This window comes from Phallusia mammillata, chromosome 4, assembly GCF_965637545.1.
Source record: "Phallusia mammillata chromosome 4, kaPhaMamm4.hap1.1, whole genome shotgun sequence".
NCBI classification, from domain to species: domain Eukaryota; kingdom Metazoa; phylum Chordata; class Ascidiacea; order Phlebobranchia; family Ascidiidae; genus Phallusia; species Phallusia mammillata.
The window spans coordinates 26,797,561-26,819,788 of NC_137255.1; the positions used below are offsets into that span (position 1 = coordinate 26,797,561).

General features: G+C 36.2%; 3 protein-coding genes across 3 annotated transcripts; 1 reads left to right on the forward strand and 2 right to left on the reverse strand.

The window, feature by feature from the left end:
* Positions 1–2,513: 2,513 nt before the first annotated feature.
* LOC145223708 (uncharacterized) lies at positions 2,514–3,866 on the reverse strand. The gene is made up of 5 exons (XM_080090102.1): positions 3,777–3,866; positions 3,540–3,723; positions 3,073–3,216; positions 2,887–2,993; positions 2,514–2,685 (listed from the first exon to the last, which is right to left on the reverse strand). The coding sequence occupies exons 2-5, from the start codon at positions 3,579–3,581 to the stop codon at positions 2,514–2,516; spliced, it is 465 nt and encodes a 154-aa protein (XP_079946228.1). The 5' UTR covers positions 3,582–3,723; positions 3,777–3,866.
* An 848-nt stretch (positions 3,867–4,714) lies between these two features.
* Positions 4,715–11,077, reverse strand: LOC145223709 (modular serine protease-like). Its single transcript, XM_080090103.1, has 9 exons — positions 10,993–11,077; positions 10,265–10,387; positions 9,546–9,659; positions 8,791–8,907; positions 7,291–7,422; positions 6,964–7,080; positions 6,160–6,276; positions 4,991–5,030; positions 4,715–4,889 (listed from the first exon to the last, which is right to left on the reverse strand). The coding sequence occupies exons 1-9, from the start codon at positions 11,048–11,050 to the stop codon at positions 4,715–4,717; spliced, it is 993 nt and encodes a 330-aa protein (XP_079946229.1). The 5' UTR covers positions 11,051–11,077.
* Positions 11,078–18,165: 7,088 nt separating this feature from the next.
* Positions 18,166–19,918, forward strand: LOC145225412 (uncharacterized). Its single transcript, XM_080092099.1, has 5 exons — positions 18,166–18,382; positions 18,469–18,705; positions 18,845–18,950; positions 19,135–19,184; positions 19,392–19,918. Exons 1-5 carry the CDS (start codon positions 18,166–18,168, stop codon positions 19,796–19,798), a joined length of 1,017 nt encoding a protein of 338 aa, XP_079948225.1. The 3' UTR covers positions 19,799–19,918.
* The last annotated feature ends 2,310 nt before the right edge of the window (positions 19,919–22,228 follow it).

Sequence of the window (22,228 nt, forward strand, 5' to 3'; positions counted from 1 at the left end):
GAGAGGGAGGGGCAGCTGGTTCGCTGCCACAGGTCCCGAAAAAGTCTGAATATCAAATTTCACTGGATCATGAATATCAAGGTTCATAACTGAAACGAGCAACTCCGTATGAATTTTAACTAATTTTTAAGCTGAAAAATGTTGATGATGATTGACCAGTATAGCAGCAACACATGATGGAAGTTTCATTTCACAAGAACATATATGCGGTGTACAAAAAAAAATCTAGTAAATGCTAAGGAATGTAATCATTTAAATCTTTAATTTATTCTGTAACTTAACAGCCAATAAACTGTCCAAAATATCACAGAACGCAAAAATTTGTCAACCAATACGTGATTTGAATATTTGACTATCAAAAACAAAATGGGACTATAAGGTTTAAACCGGTTTGAAGGTTCGGTAGGCGGAATTATCCGGTTCTATCAAGTTTGAAACTGTAATATCCCGGCTAAAACCCACCCAGAAAACCAGTTTTTTTATTTAATAGCTCCAGACAGAAACATTGAAGGACTTAACAATTGCTTTTGATTAAATCAGCTTAAAATTCAACGGTTTGGAGTTTAAATGTATTGATGTGTTTCGGTGGACGAATTTGTTCAGCAACAAAAAAGGACCAAGACCACATCTTTGAAATGCAAAATGAACTGAAATCTCGACTGATATGCTTGAAAGTTGATCTATGTACTAGAAATGGTCTCCATTTTCTTGGAATTATCGCACGAATTATCGTGAGTGTCAATTTGAAAGTGTCAAAACGTTGACTGCGAAAGAAATGTTTATGGAATCTACAGCGAAAGACATAAAAGCAATGATAATTAAAACTCTGTGTACGATATCAGCAGAAAAGTTTATGTCTTTTGAGGGACAATGCAGAAGCATGCAAACAACCCCAGACTTTAAATATCTACATCTATGACACGACCGACGAAAGTGATTGTTCCGACGACGAGTTTGCAAAACTCTGACGTCGAATTTGATCGGCTTCCTCCTTGGTACGGTAAGCCAAAAACGTACTTGTATGGTGCGTTGGTAGATACGTGATACGCACAACTAAATGCGTACCGCATAGTACTGACGTCCTTGATTTGTACCCAAACAAGTTTAACAAAAAAGTAAGCATCCGTTTCCACCCTGCTGTCAGAATTATGAGATCAACTAAAGAGCAGCATCTGTTACCACCCTCCTGACAGTAAAGGATTAATGTTGCCCTGAAATTTATTGTTTTGACTAATGTAAAGTTATTTCAGGCACGGTTAAATACTTATCTGCTGTTGTTGTATGCTTTACAACGTCGTTATCACTAGTTGTAGCAATACCCTGTTCTAAATACTTGGAACAAGCAAAACATTCATGACATTAAAGCCAACGAAACAAAGGAAAAACAAAACACATACAAACACACGTGGTTAGAAACTTGTGTTGGAATGTCGGTTGTGTAAAGTAATTAACAGAAACCAGCAAAGAACAGTTTTCGCATTAGCGAATGCAAATGCAATGCAGACGCCCAACAACATTTCTATGACCGTGCGATGACCAAACCGACAACAAACTCTAGGCTAGCTTTCATCGTGATTTGTGTTACACGCAGCTATTTTGACAGGCCAAAGGGATTGACAAATCAATTCATAACCAGCCTTCAAGGAAAACCCTTCCATTAACAAACATGTTCCAACACAGGTAAGAAAAGATTGAAAACCAGCCAAACCATAAATTAATGTATGCAGAGCCAGCTTTGCTGGTGTATTTTGACTAAATACTGGGTTTTAAAAATATAAAAACTCTACCACCTACTGAAAGACCACCCAGTACGAAACTTTTGTCATTAGTTTGTCTAATATGTATACCTGCCGTAATCTGCCGCCGTACATAAGCCAAGCGAACTATAACCCTCAATGACCTTTTGAAGTGAGATTAAGCTTTGCTGGTCAAAACGATATCTTTATAATTTAGCATTATTCATTACACGTAAAAACATGTGAGTGGCCTGAAAACCATGATTTTTTCACCGCACGTAACTAAGATGCAAGCAACTATGCAACACTACATGAGTTTACTATATTACATTAATTTACTGTATTGCAGGCGCCACTGAAGTTATTTTAAACAAACCGGATGTCATTATAAACAGTGAGCTACTATGTCAACAACGCAGAAGTAAACTCTCCACAAACCATCTTTATGATTTTTTGTTTGCGATTGCGCCGTTATACATCAAGTGTAACATATACCGCCAACACTTTTTTTTTTTTTTTTTTTTTCCCCATTTGTTTAATAGAAAATGATAAATATACTTAGACATGCTTAAAAACCCTGTGCCGAGCTAGTGGCAACACAATCTCCAACCAATGAGAAAGCGTCACATAAACACAAAATGTACGAAGATTCCAAATTCAGTGCGGTATACTTGTATTGAAACAACCACACGAAAAAATACAAATTGTTCAAATCTAGAATACAAAACAACGTTTTGAAGACTTTTACTTTATCATTCGATATCTATTTTCAGCCAATTATTTTTTCTTAAATTCTATTTTCTTTACATTTTTCTTCTGCATCACCATGACAAGAGTGAGAACCAGAATGATCAACATTATCAGGCAAAGACCGATGAAGAGATATACCTCCATCAGAGTGTTAATGTCCCGATTGACCTCTGAAACAGAAGAAGTGGCATGAGCATATCTTCAAAGTAGTAACCAAAAAGACTACAGAATTTTTGCTAGGATTTAATTCGACCAGCTTTTTTTGAAAACTCCAAAAACTACAGACCCTAGTGTAAAAAAAATTCCAACAGTCGAATTTATGTTTCACACAAATGGCAATGGTCTGACTATTAGATAAAATTCTAACAACGCAATGAATGTTGCGAAAAATACATCTTACCCAAGGCAGGTCTTCCCATCTTTAATTAGAAAATATCCTTTAGGACAAAAGCAGTAAGCTAAACCCGCCGTATTAACACCACACATGTGAGAGCATCCCATATCGTCCTGTTCAAAAAAGTTATTCAAATTCAAAAAAAAATTACACTCATCACAGCTAACCAGCAGTGACAATTTTAACCTTTACCTTGCTGCAAACAAACTTGTCATCCGCAGAAAGTTCAGGTGCAAGAACAAATGGTCCTAGAGAAATTAGCTTTGTTGCGTCGTGAGTTTCATCGACAATTGATCGTTTGTCTGCGTGATGAAATTGTCCCGGCATGGAACAGTCCTGACCACAGAAAGTTTAACTGAACTATATGAATCAGATTTATTCTTTTTTTGATTGTTTTTTTTTTGTCAGATTGCCTATTTATGTTGCTTTTTTTAAGTTGGTGACTTGAATTTAGTTAAACTTATTGATTGCACAGTGTAAATTGTTTCCTTGAGAAAGACACTAATGGTTATGACAAGATTGCAACTACGCTATGTAAGCTTCTGCAAGCCATAATATTCTCATTGACTAATATCATTGCATGTAACAAGTCCATGCAACATTTCTTATCACTAAAACGTATAGATTGTCGGTACAGATAAAATAACTAAGATTCGTACCATTCTACAGTCGTTGTCTTCGTTTGATTCACAGATGTTCATACTGCATGAAACCCAAACCTCCTGCAACTCATCTTGAATACCAGATCAGCTAAACCCCAGGAAAGAAAATCCAAACTTGCGAGGGTCAGTCAGGTTTTAGATGACATTCCCGCCAGCGTTGATAGAATCAGGTGAAGCGCAGCTTAAAAAAGGAAGTACAGTAAAACTTTCTTTGCCGAAAATACAAGCGCTTACCCTCCAATGACAACAGAATAGACAGTTTCAATTTCGTTCTCAGTAGGTCTTAGATCACAATGTATTCCCTGAACATTTTGTGTATGAAGCAAACTGTGTATTAACGTGTTTTGTTATATACTATACATGCAAAACTAAGTTGCTGTCTGCTTCGACATCAATGTTAACACCGATATAAACAGGTGATCCGATTGTTATAGTTTGTTCCATTTCAGTTGTAGTAAAAGTTTCCGATGTGTAACGAGTCATTTCCATGTTAAACGACGATGATGTTTTACCCAAATCCACCTCAACGTGGCTTCAAAAAAAAATTTCACTTCTAAATCGCTTGGTACATTTTTATTTTGCCTGGTGCTCCTTTGTATGGCTTGTTGCGTGATGGTACAAATAGGGTCGTAATAGACAAATAAGTACACAAAACAAATAAGTACACAAAACGATATAAAGGTGCGCCAAGCGATAAAAAGGTGAACCAAGCGATCCAATCGATGCGTGATCCTGCATATTTTAGAAGAACCCGTGAAAATAATAAAACAAACACAATTACACAACTAGTGTTGAGAACTGTTTGATAGGGTTTATGCCTAGGTCATTAAATTGGTGCGGAAAGAGTTGTACAAATTTCGAACCTGATCATTGCAAACAGCGGTTGACTTAAAGTCGCTATTCCTGAACGGTTGTAGGCGCATTGAAACTCCACAACTGTAGATTCTCCGCTGCGAGTTATTATTTGTGAAGCAGAGGCATCAGCGACACCAAGCGAGACTTTGTATGTTACCACGATTTCTGAGTCGCTCTCCTGCAATTAAATAGCATAAGTCGAAAAACTAATAGACCATTTAATAAAACAATAAAGAGCATGATGCAATTAAAAGCAAAGCTAAATTGAATACAAAAAAAATTTGACATGATGGAATTTGTTACAAATAGTAAATCCATTAACTTATATTCGCAGAACATTGCTCAATTCCACCAAGGAAATTCATGTTATACTGGTCAGTCTGATTGTCCTTTAATGCAAAGCAATTGACCAGAGGTGTCAAATCGTCACCGATCATTTCAAGTTGATCGCCTGCTTCGAGGAGCAACGATCGGACATAACTTCCTGGGAGGCTATGGAAACAACAATAGATTGGATAGAGATTTAAATTTAGCAAGATTATAACAGCCCTTAATATTGGGGTTTTAGATTTAGTTGTTGTTTTTTACGTTACCTCGCCGAAACTCCAGTTGCTGTGCAGTTAGGTGAAATTACTGAAAAACAAAAATTTGGTAAAGGCAAATCCTTTGTCTAGTAAAACGGGGCATATCAAAAACCTATTGCGGGTATTGCACTCATATAACAAGTTCGAGTAGTTACAGCAAATAAGGTTGCAGACTTTAAAGATAACCCAATAGTTACAGTGTAGTGATTAAAATGCAAAGGCGTTGGATTTAACATCATAAAAGTTTAAAATTGCCTAAAGTCGATTGAATCTTGTATATTGCTGTGTGTCCTAAATTGGATAGTTGTTCGTGTTTGTGTGTTGGGTGTCGCATTTTCCAGTTGTTACGGAGTCAGGAAGCTTGTGTTCCCAGTCGTGTGCCTGTGATTTAGTGTTCTTTGCTGAATTTTGTACCATGTGTTTGCGCTATATAAGGTTTAATGTTTCGTGTAATAAAACACTTTGCACTCTGAAGTCTGGACCTACACTCCGGACTGTACACATTGGAGCGGACTCTCCACACTTAACACTTTGGAGTCTTTACTCTACACACTCTGCATTCTGGACTTTACACATTGGACAGTGTGAGCACACTGGCCTCAGTCTACAATAGCGACGAGCTATGATGTTTAACTTTGCAGTCGCCCTCCCACAACAGTAACCCTTTGCGAAATTTGTTGTGCTGAAAAATGTAATTATTCTAGTGGTACGTTTAACAGACTCGAGTCGTAATGCAAACAAGACCTAAACTTAAACTTGAAACCGAAATGCTTAGGTATTTTTCTGATAATGTTGCTGTCCAACACGAAATGAGCACACAATGAGATATTTCGAAAAGTAGGAAGATATAATTCCAAAATTTTGAAACAATACTCTACGCTATTCAAAATTTTTGCTATTAATACGCATCAGTTTATTTAATATTCATCGATATAATCATGATGACGTCATCGCATCAACGAAAATGTTGTATAAAAAATACAAACTATACAAAGAGCCACAGCTACGTGCTCCACAAAAAAATGTTTGTGCTATACAGCGTAGAGTATTGTGTGAAATTTTTGAGAATCGTACTGTTTTTAGCTATTGATAAGTCGCATTGTGAGCCCATTTCTAGCTGGATTGATGCTATGGGTTTTATTTTAAGGTCAAATACATGCATTTTAGCAAAACCAAACCTGGACAATTGGCTTCGTCATCGTCATAATCTAAGCAATCATGAAAACCGTCACAAACATATTTGTCCGGAAGGCAGAAACCTGAACGACATTTATGTTCGCCAGGTCCACATTCACCTGTAATATTACATGCAAAAAGCAGCTTTAAAAAATTGTTGTTTGGAAATAAGACGGTTTGCTTGTGAAATGACCCATAGCTTATCTGCATGCGTTCAGTCAGTCGGTCAACAAGCATTCCTATATAGCATGGTGTATGCAATATAAACTTTTGAAGCTTAATTGGTAAAGCGTAGGTCCCGAAAAGACCACTGCCGTGGGTTTGAATCCCGCCGCAGTCTGGATATTTCTAACCTACTTCTTGCCATATGGGAATGCTTTGTGACCTGTTGACTCGGCATAACGCCTTCAATGGGCCTGGCGTAATATGAATTGTACATGAATGTGTCATGATCGCTGCTCTGTACCGACGCTTCAGGGCTGATCCCGATTTTGAAATTATATCTTAACTTAAAAAATATATATATCTGATAACTTTGTATAAGTTTTCAAATAAATTGGACAATATCACTGCTTTTAGGTTCACTTTATCTAAAAAAGCTGCTTCATATTCGTTAACTGTGTATCGATATTTCATTATGCAGGATTTTACCCTACAAAACGTAATTTATTACGCGACCAAAACATTTTAATAGTAATACTTTTGCGGGATTACAGGCACAGCAGACTGCCGAAAAGTAGGCATGGTTTGCAATTGTTGCATACGCAACTGTGTAATCAAATACAAAATAAGAACTGCTTTTTTACCAGTTATGCAATCGCTTGTGAAGTTGGCGTGGCAGTAGGGTAAAAAGCAACCATGATGAAGCCGTACACATCCATGAACATTGCAGTCTAATAAACGAGGTCCACAACCGTTCTCATCTGCGGGAAAAGAGAAATAAGTAAGAAAAAGAGAAGAGAGAAAAAGGAAGTAGTACCATATTAATTGGCGGTATATATATATATATATATATTTATCCACAGTAAATAAGAATCTTGACCACTTTTAGTACATGTGAATAAGGGTAAAAAATGCAATAGTAATTTGATAGGAATTCAGCAGAAAAAAAACTATTGTGTATCTTATCTTACCCAGATTTTGTTCACTTTCGTCGCATTCTCGTTCATCATCCTCGTCTATGCAGTCCGGCGCTCCGTCACAGCGGTGATAGTTTGGGATACAGGCTCCTGAGTGGCACTCAAACTCATCCGGGCCGCATTGACCTGCAACAAAGTGTTGTTTTGAACTGGTTACCATAAAAGTGTTTACCAGTTTACTTTTGTACCTTGTTTAAACCCAGGAGGCTACCTAATACGAAGTCAGATAAATTAACCACTTAAGATCATTTGGCAAACCGATTGTTTCACCGATATATAAATATAAATATATTTATCACTAATAAGTGGGTACCATTACAGTGTTACCGAAAATTTTATGGGGATTGTTGGGTCAAACAAACATACTTCTTTGTAACAAACTTTCATCGGTTTCCTAGCTGTCTGTATAAAGACGTCATGCGATTTGCCCTCAGGACAGGTGCATAAACTGACCACGCTCTTTTTTTCTGTGACCTGTCATTTCCAAATTCAGCTAAGACGTTGTATTTAAAAGGAAGCAGTCTACTAATTTTATGGAATTTCCCAATTATTCTCCGGTAATATCCCATGAATTAGGTGCGTCAATTTCTTGCGTCATTTGATGCCTATCAGAGTGTGTGTATATGTCATTGTTTTCTGTTATGTTGGAGAGTGTTCTTTTAAGAGCACTTGTACGGTACACTTGTTAAATGTAGTTATATTGAGCTGAGTGCCAGATTACTGTTGATTTGGCAGTTGATTGTTTTAGCCTTCTGACTTGTGTGTCGTAATTCCTTGTGTGTTACTTTTATTGATATTACTTGGTGGAGTGGAACTAGGTCTTGTTTATAGACAGGTTTTATCTTCACAATATAATTTAACTTTGGCTAAAAGTCATAATTCTTGTACAAAAGTAATAAGCGACCTAGTGAACGGATGCAATAATTAGCATAAGCTTGAGAGTATGATTTACATTAACGTAGGATTGTACTCTAAATTATGTGAAGATTTATGACATCCCAATTCGTTACGTTAGACTAAAAAGGCTAACTTGAAACTTTACATTGGTGCCCCGAGGATGAGCAACTGCTTGGTAAAAATCATTGTCCCACATAACAGAAAAAAAGGACCGATGTACACAATCTGGTGGACGCAAAAAAGACGCAAGAAATTGGCGTACCTTCAAATTGGCGTACCTTAAAAATACAACGTACAACGATATGATGGAACTCACATGTACAGCGTGGTCAGTTTACTGACCTGACCTGTGGGTTTTGTCCAAGTTCCTGCCAAGTTTCCTACTAAAAATAATTATTTTCTAAATCATCATTAAGGCGTGCGAATCCACAACGCTCACAGAAAAGGATCCTGATTAAGGCTTTTTTAAGTCTGTATTGGGTCAGGTGCCAGACCATTCGGCCAAGTTCCTGCCCCTATTTAAAATTATTTCCATCAACAACAGCGTGTCAGGAGCACACGAGCGACATCTAGTGGATTGCAAGAAAAATATCTTACCATCGCAAACTGTCGGTTCATCACCTTCTTCACAGCGGTTGTAGCATCTAATGTAATAATTCACGCACTTCATTGATGGAACGCATTGAAACTCGTGGTACCTGCAGCCCTCTGAAACTAAATGCAAACATTTTTTCAAAAGGTAAAAAGAAATTTAACTGCATAAAATAATCGCATTTTTGTTTGTTTGTGCATGTGGCAGGGTTGTACCAAAGACCGGATCTTTCGGGTCGGGCTCGGTTAGGGTTTGAGCTTAGTTTTCTTCGAAACAACGGACTTGATTCGAGCCTGATTTTACACTTTCTGTCAGTGTTTTCTATTAAATAAAATTAACTTTCTCAGTAACTAGTTGCTTGACCTGTCCACAAAACGACTTGTTAAAGAACATTGTTTATTGTCTTTGTTTTCGTTGATTTTGCAAAGGTTTCAATGTTTAGCCTATTTTATCAAACTTTCGGGCCTATATGTCTTTCTAAATACAGTGCCGGATTAACCATTAGGCAAAATAGACACGTGCCTACAGGCTAGTCAAAAATCCAGGCAACTTTAAAATCAGTAGAATGATTTGGCAACACTAATAATTCTAATTTTTTAGGTGTCAACCCTAATTTTCGGGCCAATTATAAGATGTGCCTACAGGCCAGCAGACCTTTAATCCGGCACTGTCTAAATATGATTCGAATTCTGGCCGGGTTCCATCGGGTTTGGGCTCCTGTTTCAGGTCCGTTTACATCTTTGAGGGCAAATTTACGTACTTGTGCAGTTGATTTCGTCGTCGCCTCCTGCACAGTCCCAATTGCGGTTGCACTTCATGTGTAAAGGAATGCACGCCCCTGAAGCGCATTGGAATTCGTCGGTTGTGCAGTTTCCTGCAAGAGAAAAAACGACTTTTAATTGATACATTTTGTACATTTAATATACAAGCCGAATTAACATGCTAAAAAAGGAGGGGGAATTGTCCAGGACACACAAGCTATCGCCTAACACTGTCTACTGGATAAGTAGCTCGTATCAGGTGTAGTAATTGGTCTATGATTTTATTTGAACTTAAAGCAAATATTTCCTCAAGCAAACTAATTTGTAGGTATTCTAAAAATGAATATATGTTGTTAATTATCGTTAATTTAGGGAGACAAAGAGATGATAAGGAAAACACAAAACATCGTAACCTGTATTCTGCCTTGAAATTTAAGCATATTGTGTCAACATCAGAAAATCATTTACGCAAACTAATTGTCATAAACAGATATCATCTTCGCTTTACGTATATAACATCATCGTGTGCGTAGCATTATCATTATATAAAAAGATTATCAGGGTATGTGCATTGCTTAAAAGGCAACTGTGTTTGGCCAAGAAAGGTAGTCAGTCTAAAAACCTGCGTTGTTTGTAAGTTTTACCACATACTAAAAAATTGAATGGTTTAAAATCAAACTGAGCAACTTTACATATTAAAACAAATTCAATTTCTTACCGTCACAATCCACTTCATCAGTACCATCGGGACACCATCTTTGTCCGTTACATCGAAAAGATGGAAATATACATGATCCATCCTGGCACTCGAATAAGCTTTTTGCGCAGGGTTGGCTTGTTACTGACAAGAAATGCAAATGTTATTGTTGTACTTGAGATAATCCGGCAGGGTTTCTGTTATTGCCAAACTCCACCCTTATTCACTAACACAGTTAGCTTCTCTAGTCCCCTCGACTGGTCCCACCAACGTTTTTCCCCGATCGTGTGAAACACAATGCGCCAACCTCACTCTCTACATGGTGAGCTGCACATAACTGTTCATAATAGGGTTTAGCTATAGCGCGTTTAGCTGTAACCCACCAATAGTGTCACTATATTGCGCTCCATTTGGTGCCATTTACCGTTCAGTTACCGTGGCATTGTGTAGCCATATGTGCTTTTACTAAGTGAAATAAACTAAATTCAATTCAACTATAATACAGGTTAACATTTTAAGATGCATTGTATTGACTGTTCTAGAGCAGGGTTTTAACTATCACGGTGTAGCAAAAAAAATGCGACTAAAGAAGGAATTTTCCATACGTGTTTCTATCCCAACGCAGCTTTTAAAACAAAGATCGCAAAAGATTTTGCCGAAGTGAAGACTTGATGACATTTTATTACTACGGGTGTCTACCAAAATACCTTTCATATTCAAATCGTAACAATATTTTTTAATTTACTTACCGGGTTTAATACAAAAGATGACACAGATAGCTAAAAAATTCCAGTAGAAGAATTTCATCGCTTTATGCGTAAAACGTTAACTTAATAAAACTGGTAAACAACACATATTTGAAAATAAAACTTAACATATTTTTTAAATAAACCAATATGTTATTCGGTGACCACATGTCTACAAAATATTCCAATAAATTTCTGAACACCCGCTGTACGTATATGCCACCTGTACCTCCACTACAATAAACAGTACCATCTTATTACATCGCCTCATTAAGGGACGATTCAAAAACCGGATACCGAACTGTGTCAACCAACCGTTGTTGAGTCATTTGCCTCATGTATGTATGGTTTGGTAAATATGGCGATGTGTTGGGCTATAAATACAATGTACAGCGGTTCTTAATAAAGTTTAGTTTCAATGGAAGTTACATTTGTTAGTCAAAGCGCTCCGTGCAATAAATAGCATATTTAATGTGCATCTATGTTCCAAAGTTAAAAACTATATAATAAACTGCAAGCAGAAGCGAATATTTGTTTGTACAAAACACATAAATGTCTTATTACTAGGGCAAATATTTTTTGACTTGTTTTTAAAATAGGTCAAAAATTGTCAAAATTGTTTACAAAGTCAACATTTTTTACAAAGTTAAAATTGTTTACAAACTGCATTGTCGTGGTGTTGTAGAGGTTGCACTGCCAGCAAACTATTCGTTTTACACCTTGTAGCCTACTTTATACTGTTGTAATTGGCCCATTGCCCCAATTATTGCGAATCATAAACCATCAAGTGAGTGAAACAATTAGGTTGATATGGCGTGATGCTCAACACACCTCAAAACGTGCAAAATTTTGGTAGGTCCCAAGTCATTTTACGGCAGCTGCAGGTTAGGTGCAGCTCTTGCTTCGGTTTTGCTTGAGATACTTCATGTATCTTTCGTTTATACAAATGTATTGAATAATTTTCGTTGTGTCTCAGCTGCACTTTTTTGGCAGTGATTTTTAATCAGCTCATTCCCTTTTCAGAATAGGTTAGGTTTATGTTCAGATTTTTGCCCTTCTCTTAGACTTTTGCACATTCTTTCGCTCTAGTTAGATTAGCCTAGCCATATTTTAACTTTTTGAACGATAATGCGTAATTTAACTACTTGAATTCTTCATAGGTCAAAATTTTGTCAAAAAAAAGTTTTTTATGGTCAAAATTTGTCAAAATTTTCAATTTGTAGGTCAAAATTTTTCGGTTTTTAGGTCAAAAAATAATTGCCCTACTTATTACCAACTGATGATCATATGACATCATTGTCAGGAGGATTTATGTTTTATGCTTCACAATGCATGTTAATTTACAACAGCTAGCATTATGCAAACTGTTATTTGTTGAATGCGTCGGCAAGTCGTAAAGCTCTGTCGGGTATTAAATACCTGTTGCCGAAAGCGTAACGATTTCCGGACATGCCGCGTCTCTTGTTACGCGCTTCTATATGCTGCTGCTGCTGCTACCTTTGCACGAATATACCATGCAATCGCTAAATCTCCACCAAGAACAATGAATTTCTTTCAAAGCGGTTTAAGTGCCATTTTTTCGGAGGCATCTTTTTACCTTTGATTTTCATCAACTGATTCTAAAAACCGATTTAGGATAAATAAATAATGACTATAAACGGCATATAGTTATACGCACATTGAAACATAAATGAACCAAATTTTAGGTATTTTGGGGTGATTATACTTTGCATTACTGGACCTTAAGTTGATGTTGTGGTAAAGTTTTATTTATTTTCAGCCGACGAAAATCTCTGATTGGTTTTAATCGTGTATTTTGTCGTTAATAAGACGCTCCTTTACATCAGGGCTACTCAAACTTTCTTGCTCTGCGACCCCATTTTAAAACAGAAATTTCTACGCGACCCTTGATGGGTATGATGTAAAGAAAATACTTATATTATATATATATTCATATATATATACCATCTTATGGCGCCTACAGAGCCTGAATTAATTTCTAACTTAATACACAGATTGATAGTCTTAGATTTTATGACGTCTTAATATATATTGTGAAGCTTGTGATATCAGCTTTTTCGCATTGTTTGCACACAATAGGCATAAAAAAGTCTGGGGCATATGGCTACTAGGCTGGCAATACCCTTTTAAGTTCTACAAAATGTGTTTAGAGCAGTTTGAATACACGGGAATGATGTTTAAACAATAAATGTACGTATACGATTTATTGTGACTGACCTGATAACGCATAAAGTTTCCCGACCCCAAAATTATATTATGCGACACCAATTGGGGTCGCGACCTCAGTTTGAGAAGCCCTGTTTACATGACTTCCCGCTAATACGCATAAGATTTTCAAGTTTGGCCCAATAAACTATTGCCAGTTGTATTCTGTGCGGCAGAAAATCTACATTTGTAACTTATTTAAACACTGGAAGAACAAACTTACAGGCAACACGTGCAAAGTTTTGGATTTGTATTCCGCTGCACAACTGTTTCGTCAGTAAAAAGAATTTTTCTTGATGCGCAATATCAATTTGAACCCACACATCACAACAACGGTTCTGGAATAACATGGGTGCAAATATTTATTGCGTTCACAAAACATCATCGTAATTGGTTAGATTCTAGAAAATGCGAGGCTTTGTTATTAAATGTACATAAGGCCAAAATCTTACCCGAAAAAGTATTTTCAAAAAAATGTTGATTTCAATGGTTTTAGCGTTAGCTATAATAGCGTGCAACACAGAAAATCTCATTTCTGCTTCAGCATGTGAATTGACTGGAGTAATTTCGATGAAATATTGAAATCCACTGAAGTTATGCCAAGTTCGTCATTCAGCAGAAACAGATGAACACAGCATAAACAACAAGACTAACAACAGCATGTTCAGGAAAACTTTCTAAAAAATAGCAATTTAACCTTTGCATTAATATATGTTTTAACTAGAAACACCTGTTTTTGTACATCGTAATAATGACGATTGAAGTAGGAAAATTTAGCTGCATATTATGTGTGAGTAAGTTAAATACGATTCTTTCACTAAAATTTTGCATTTTTTGTCTTTGTATGATCCGACAATCAGACGACAGTCCGAAAAGTGAAAATTCCCCTTTTTCGTTAGTGGAAAACAGGGTCATCAGTGTTTAAACACAGAAGTGAAAAAAAGCAAACAGAAACAGTAAGGTAAATGATGCAGTACACAAATCAAAATCGTTTACAAGCGGACGGGTAAACTTGAACAGAATTAAAAAACAACAAAAGATTTGCTTTGCTTAAACCAGGATGTCCGAACATATTATAACAAACCATAATATTAGGAGCAAAACTGTGAAAAACGGAAACACTAAGCTCGGTGTCTGCAGACAAAAATTTCTGCAGTGTTGATAGCAGACTAATTCGGGGCCAAGCAGATAATGGGCATTGAATGAACACGTGTTTTGTTGTTTCTATACCATGACAAGGCACAGCGACGATATTGTTTTGGGTTTATGTTCAGTGGGCTGCTTGTGACCAAGTCTTAGCATGCAATGAACTGCGGTGAATTTGAGTTGAGATCAATGTAGGACCTACACCTACATTGTAGGTGTAATGTATTGGTTGTTGGAGTAAAGAAGTGTCTTTTAAGTTTAAATTTAAATGCTGAAAATGACTCCAAGCAGCGACTTTCTTGTGAAAGCTCGTTCCACAAGCGAGTGGACTTGCAAAAAAACGATTAAAATTTTTGATTCTTAATTTTTTTTATTAACGTTTCAAAGTCTGTAACTCATATGACATTCCAATGAGCTGCATATTACTTCATAAAATCCAGCGTAAACATACCAAGTCAGCCGCTGTATTTTATTCGTTTTACGAAAAACAAATGCATTTCGGTTTCATAAGCATCGTCTGTGTCTTAAACAATATGAAAACAAACGACAAAGCCAATAAATTAATGCAAAAATACAAAAACACTCCTAAGCCAGGGATAGCGAACCTTTTTCATTAAATGCGTCATATATAAGATCATAAATCGGATGGAAAACAAACTGGCTCACAGACTTTATTCTATGTCAACATCAATGAAAAACTTGTTGCTACATATTCTCTGCAAGTCTTGATATTCTAGGCTTATAATGCGTAAAATATGGCTGCGCTTTTACTTAGGAATCTAGCATTACCATATCAGCAAAAGCAGTTCCGGACAAAAACACCAATCAAACCGCATTTACCAGTTTATCTTACGGTTTACGCAATCAATTGCTTTTTTTGTTCAAAATTCAGCATCGATTTATGCTACCGGGTTGACTATGTAATGACCAGAAGAACATGAATGCTATCAAACCTAAGCAATGACAACTGGTACGAGAGCAAGTTGTACGTTTAAATATACATATCTGTTGCCTCACAACTGACTCAAAAATCTGTACTTTAAGACAATAGGCAATCTGGCAAACACCTTAAAGTTAACTGTTGTGGTGCTTTTAACCTTGAACGTCTGGTAACCCTACCTATAGTAATCAGTATAAATTTTAAAAACTATACAAGTGGGTCACTAAAATTCACGTGGTGGTCACTTCCTGACCCGTGGGTCAGTGGTTTGCCGTTCCTGGTTTAGAAGAAAATAGTTTGCAAGGTTTACGCGGAAGTAATAAGAATAGATTGAAGTTTCCAATGATTTGGAACAGCAGCGGATACAGCCATCAACGTTACTAATACCAGATACTGGATTTCATTAAGCATCACTGCTTTAAGGTATTACATGCTTTGTCAATTATATTTTATTGCCTCATATTTAGACTTACACTTAACAGCCATCAACTTTACCAATCAATCAGTTACTGGAACATATAAAGGTGTTACATGTTTTTCAATTTAATGTTGTTGCCTTATATTTAGACCCAATCACATTTATACTTAGGTGCCAAAAGTACCAAAGTTTATACATGTCTTTATATATTACATGACTTGTGTTTTGACGTTGGCTACAACATTTTGCTTTACACCCATCAATGTTAGTTTTTATTCAAACCAGTGTTTATCATGTTTATCCCTGTGCTGTGAGCCTGTGACACTTGTGAGAAGGTTTTGTCGCTTCCTTGTGTGTTTCAATACAGTGAAATGTGGGTGTGCAGCGCAACGATGAAATTATTTCACACCAATTAGTTATAATAGTTATAACAAAATAATGGAGTTCGGGCCTGTTTGTGATGTTTGGAACGGGTTCGGGGTCGTTTTAGGTCCCGCTAAAACTATTTTTCTTTGGTAGACTTCCGCCGAGTGTAGCTGACTAAGTTAAACAATAACAAAAAACTATCTGATATGTATTGCTTAATAGTTTATGAACTATTCTTTTCCTGGGTTTATTGCTTATCGTCATTTAGCTGCAAGTTTGTCTTTGTGTGTTGAAAAAGAAAAATAACAAGTTAAAAAACTTTACAATTATCAAGGGGGATGCGAAGGTAAATATCACATCGATTAATTTACCGTGTCACCAAATTGACATTTGCGCAACCATGTAAAGAAACACTAAAAAGGAAATACAGCTCCACATGGTGAATTGTTATTTTTTTTGATAAGCAACATTTTGCGGCGGCTTAGACGTTTTTTATGGAGGATCAATACGATACATATCGATCAGTTTGGTTTAAACAACATTTACACTGACACTAGATGTCAGTACCGAATAAATAGGCGATAGTAAATGACACAAAACCTATTTAAATAGGTTGTTGCTGCGAGGCTCAAGGTTTTCGCAATTTTTGCCTAATCATCAGTTTATTTTTTATTTCACTTTTATTATTACAAAAGTAACCGACGTGTACAACCCAAAAACTAAAGCTTTTATCGATTTGCCACATGAGTTTTTGAACTTTATGAGATTTTTGTGTTTCTTCGTGCGTCATTAGCCTGACAAAGGCTGCAGGAAATATACTGCAAGATCTTTAGCTTTAAGTTTTGTACAAAAATTAAAAAATACATACGTATTTACTAGTTCTCCAATCGCAAGTAAAAAATACGATTTCAAATAAAATAAAAACAATTATTACCGATATACTGAAAGTTTTTCTACCAAAACGCATAAGGCAGTAAACTAGGTTTTGCTTTCGCAGTGAAGCAATTAATCCTGTCATACGGGGCAAGGAAATTGCTTTGACGTCAGCTCCATAGAGTTTCCGCGTAACCGTAAAATACGTTGATCGATCATTTACCTACTTTGTCGTGCAGAGTAATTTTTAAAGGTGTCTTGTGTATACAGGTAAACTGTAGGAAGCATGTATGGATGTCTTTTGTAGCACAATATTACATTAATACGTTTCTGTTTGAATAAGGATAAATCACATCGTTAACGCAATACAGGCATACAATGACGTTGTAATTTACGGTGTACTGTAGTGTTAAATTACCGAAGGTTGCGATTGTTGACAAAGATTAAATTTAAAACGTGGCGTTGTTAGTTTTTGATTTATAGTTATTTTAGAACTGTTTTTTTTTTTGTTACTGATATAGCTATGTTCAGACAAATGTGGGTTCAAATTTGCCCCTTACATCAGGTAATTGAAATTTATATAAATTTGTGTTCGAAACATAAACGCATGCGTAACGTTTATATTTCGTCGACCGGCCCCTTTATCACCCGACGCAAAATAGGACAAACAGCTCGTCGGCGTCAAGTCTGTGGGCGCTGATAACACCGTAACGACTGCAGTGAATTGAAGGCATGCTCAACGATTTGTTTCCTTGTTACTACGTTTATGCGATGCGGTTTGCAACGTGATGTCAAAGTTTAATTGTTTTCCAATTCTAGCAATAAAACACAATCGGCGGTTAATTCGATAGACAGCAATTTGAAGCATCGAGATTTTCTGTAAATACTCCAAAATAAAATGCAGAAATACTAAATGCGGAAACAAGGGCTTGGGACATTTAACATGATAAGACCTCAAGAATTTACCACCCAATGTCGTAACTTTGTTTGCTAGTTACTGTTAATTTTCAATTGCAAAATGGGGAGCCAATGCTCGTCCTCTACAAGCAAGCAAACCGAAGTAGGCTACTTAATTGTGCAATTGCTTGTTTTTGTTTATTTGTTGTTATTCGTTTGCGTTTTTTTAAAAAAAACATTTGTTTACTACTACTATACTACCAAATTGAAATATGAAACTACCAAATTTATATTTTCTTGCAGAACAAACATGGTGTGTTTAGTTTTATTGTTTATGTTGTGTTTATCTGTTTCTGCTAAAGGACGAACGTGGCACAATTTCAATGGATTTCAATATTCCATAGAAATGACGACAGTCAATTCAAATGCTGAGGCAGAGGGGAATTGTTCTGTGTTGCAAGCTAATGTAGCTAACGTCAAAACTACGGCAATCTTTGAGTTTCTAAAATCATATTTAAACCTGACAGGTGATATAACAACAACTAACACATTGGATCACATGGTTTTTGTGTAGTTTTAAAGTAAAAATTGATTGCATGTCTACTTGTCTTAGATCCCCCTTACTCATTCTACATTGGTGCAAAAAGAATCGAGAACACCAACAACTTTCAGTGGAACGATGGAAGCAACTTATCTGTTCCAACAACTATGTGGCAAACTCGGCAACCAAATCACTTATTTGGTGATAATTGCGTCACCGTAGGATATACGAACTATCAAACATATCGATGGTATGACGTACCATGTGCAAGACACATGTCAAGATACATTTGTGAAAAATTTGTTTCAGGTAACCATAATTACAAGTTTAATGAAAGCAAGTTTTGCTGATACTAATTACTTGTTCAAAACGCATGACAGAAGAAAAATATCATAAGTCATATGACACAATCTCAACCATTTCTAAAACTTTTGTTTTGAATTTGCAGCTTCAGTCAAAAGCAACACAGCAACCATCGCTTCAGCAATAGGCGGAAGCGTTATATTAGTCATAATCTGCATCGCCATTGTTGTTGCGACATACTTGAAAAGGAGGTAACTACGAAACGTTTATTTACAGCAGAAAATAAAGTTGAACCTTTTTAAGAGACAAGAATATTAACCTGTTGTTTTTTTCAACTTGGTGAGTAAGACTTTTCGACACAGACCTAACCACTTGTGCTGTTGCATCTTTGAGTTTTTCCATTATCCAGGAAGTAATTTACTTTAACTTTCACAGGAGAAACAAACCGGTAAACGAAGCAATAGTGACTGAATACAACGCGGGAGGTAGGACTATCAGAGTTACTGATACTTTGTAATATGCTTGTTGTGGAAATCATTTAAATCTAATTACGATGTATGTTTCTATGTGTATACTCCTATAAATTTCTTTTTCCTTTAACACGTTTTATCCCTACTTTTTGAAAGCAGTTGTTTAGTATACATACGTAAAAACCTTCAATGAAAAATTTAATTGTTTATTGTATTTAACAGCCGACAAATTTGAACACGAAGAAACGTACAACATTCCTCAAACTGAAGATCAGCCATCATATCAACAAAACGATGACGCCTACCCATATGACGCAATCCAGGAGTCAAGTCACAAAAACATCGGCGCTGACGAAGTTGCACAACCAGCAGTGGGAAGCAGCGATGTCTATGCTCAGATCAGAAAGTCGAAACAATCAACAAAGGTTCACGACAATGAACAACAATCACATGATCGAAAATACGATCACAATCAATTGGATGAAGCCAGTTACGACAATTTGCAACTATCTCAACATGTGGAAGTCCACTATCAATTGTCAAGCGACACCAATTCAACTAATATCTATGATAACAGAAACGAGCCTAAACCGGATTCAGCTTACGACGAATTACGACGTGACAAATGAACAAAACAGCAATCGGACATGATTTAGCAATTGAAGCCATGTTGCTATTTCACCTTCTCTATTTTTTTTATCTGAAAAGATGTACTCTAACACCTGTTATTAAAACCTTCTCTGCAACGACTGTTTTGTGGATGTTGTGATGATATAGCAAAGTGCATAATTTTCAAAACCTTTGCATCAGGGGCGGTTCGTGCTAGGGTGCTGCGGAGCTGCAGCACCCCCTAGATATTTTCAACTAATATTCCTACCACAACAATATAGATAACTTTCATGATACTCAATTTTTTATTCCCAAGTATAATTTTTATAAGTATAATTTCCGCCTTGATCGGCATTTTTTCATTTAAAAAAAATTATGGCATTAATATGTTATCTATAGTGGAACTGCAGCTCCATTTTCATGACGAATCGTGACGTTTCATGGCGTTTTGCACTTGTGCGCATGCGCACTTGGAAAAGCTACATGCCAGACGAAATAGGCGACTGGGTGCTGCGGCTCGCGCAGCTCCACCAATCACGCAGCGTGTGAATCGGCCGCTGTAGTTGTGTTGTCTGTTCCGGGTCTATGTTGTGCTCCAAAACCAAATCCGTTTGATATATTCTAAGTTCGACATTGAGTACAGATAAAAAAATATTTTGCCCTGTTTTAATTTATTTGTTTGAAGGTTAGTCGTCAATTTTTAAGATGACTGTAACTGGGCTTCAGTTTTTGCAGTTATCATTGAATTAGAAAGTGTATCTACCACCTTGAAAAAGGTCATTTAACGCTTTAAAAGTCACGATTAACCTTTATAATAAAAACCTGAATAAAACGTTAAGAAAACTGGGATAAAACATCTTCTATTCCAAATATGTCATGCAGGAATAAGCAACCACAAGAACCAGTGGCGTAGGCAGACGAACATTTTGGGAGGGGCCAAATAGTTTGCTGTCTAATAACTTTTTGCTAATGTTTGGCGTAGGGCATGCTTTTACCAAACACGTGACTTGCCAAAGCTTGGTTCGACGGGACAGCCAAACGCTTTATTAATTTATTCGATGTCTACTTAAATATAAAAAGCATGGATTTCACCTCACAACTTGGTGACAACAGTCATTTTTGTTAATTTATTAATTTTTTTGATAGTTGAAAGACTAAACCACAATGATGAGAGGCAAAACTACACTAAATTAAAGTTTCTCAAACTACAACTTTGAAAATTTGGGAGGGGCCATGGCCCCTTTGGCCCCTCCCTGGCTACGCCACTGACAAGAACTACTCACACTGTAAAATTAAATGCCTCACTGAATATCAGGCAACATTAAATGCAGAACAAACAATTGCACAAGCAACAGGAATTTTGAGATACCTTAGTGATGACAATTTCAAGTTTTGGTTTCTTAACACACCATGTGGACAGTATTTGCAACCAAGTGCAATCTTGTGTATTGATATAATGGACATGTTATTTTTCTTTAAACAGTAGCTGCTAAATTGCTTCACAGGAAATGTTTCTTAAGAATGAACATTCTACAGGGGAGATAGTAGTGACCACCAAACATATCCTGTTGTTAGAAAAGTTACTGAAACTTTTAAAGGAAAAGCCAGTTAGCCAGCAATTTCCATGTGTCTCTCAAAGGCAAAACGGTTCTTGAAAAGGATGTCAACACTGAAAAGGATGCAAACTTTTCTAAGGAACATCATTATTTCCAAAAAGACTTGCACTTGCAGTGATAGCACCAAATAGAAAAAAAACAGTTTCTTGGTTGTCATTTGGAAATCAAGGAAGAAGCTATCAATTATTTTGCTTAAACTATAGCTTTATGATTCATTTTAGTTGTAAAATAGAAGCACAAGGTTTAATAATATGTTTTAAGTTTAAGTGAGAGTGTAACTTTCAAAGCTTGCAGAGTTTTGTACTTCAAAAAAGGAATTATATATTTGCCACCAAATAAAGCAGCAAGTTTAGCAGTTAAGAAACTTACAAACAATTAATAGTTGTACACAAAAATTAAGAAAAGATGTTGAATAAACAAGTTCTGACACAAATGTAATGTGGTTGTTGAATTTGTCAATTATGATACAAATAAAAAGCTTTATGGCTATTTTTTTGTGTGGCAATTATAATCTGTGACGTGTAATGGAATATGTTGAAACTGCTGACTGTGGCTATAAGGTTCTTAAATGATACATGACCATATTAATGACTGAATAGCAAGTGTGTTAGTTAGTAGTCATTGTTATAACCAGTTTTACTTAAATGTTGTCCAATTCAAATACTTCGACCTTTTTAGACTCATTTATTAATAAATTTTTTCTATATACTGTTATTGTGTCTTACCGTATTTACAACCGCTTTGTTTCGAGTCTGTGTCACGTGTGTTTTTGTGCCACATTATTACTGCATGTTATTGAATTTGGCCCGTCGCAGTGCAAGTAAACAAAATTCC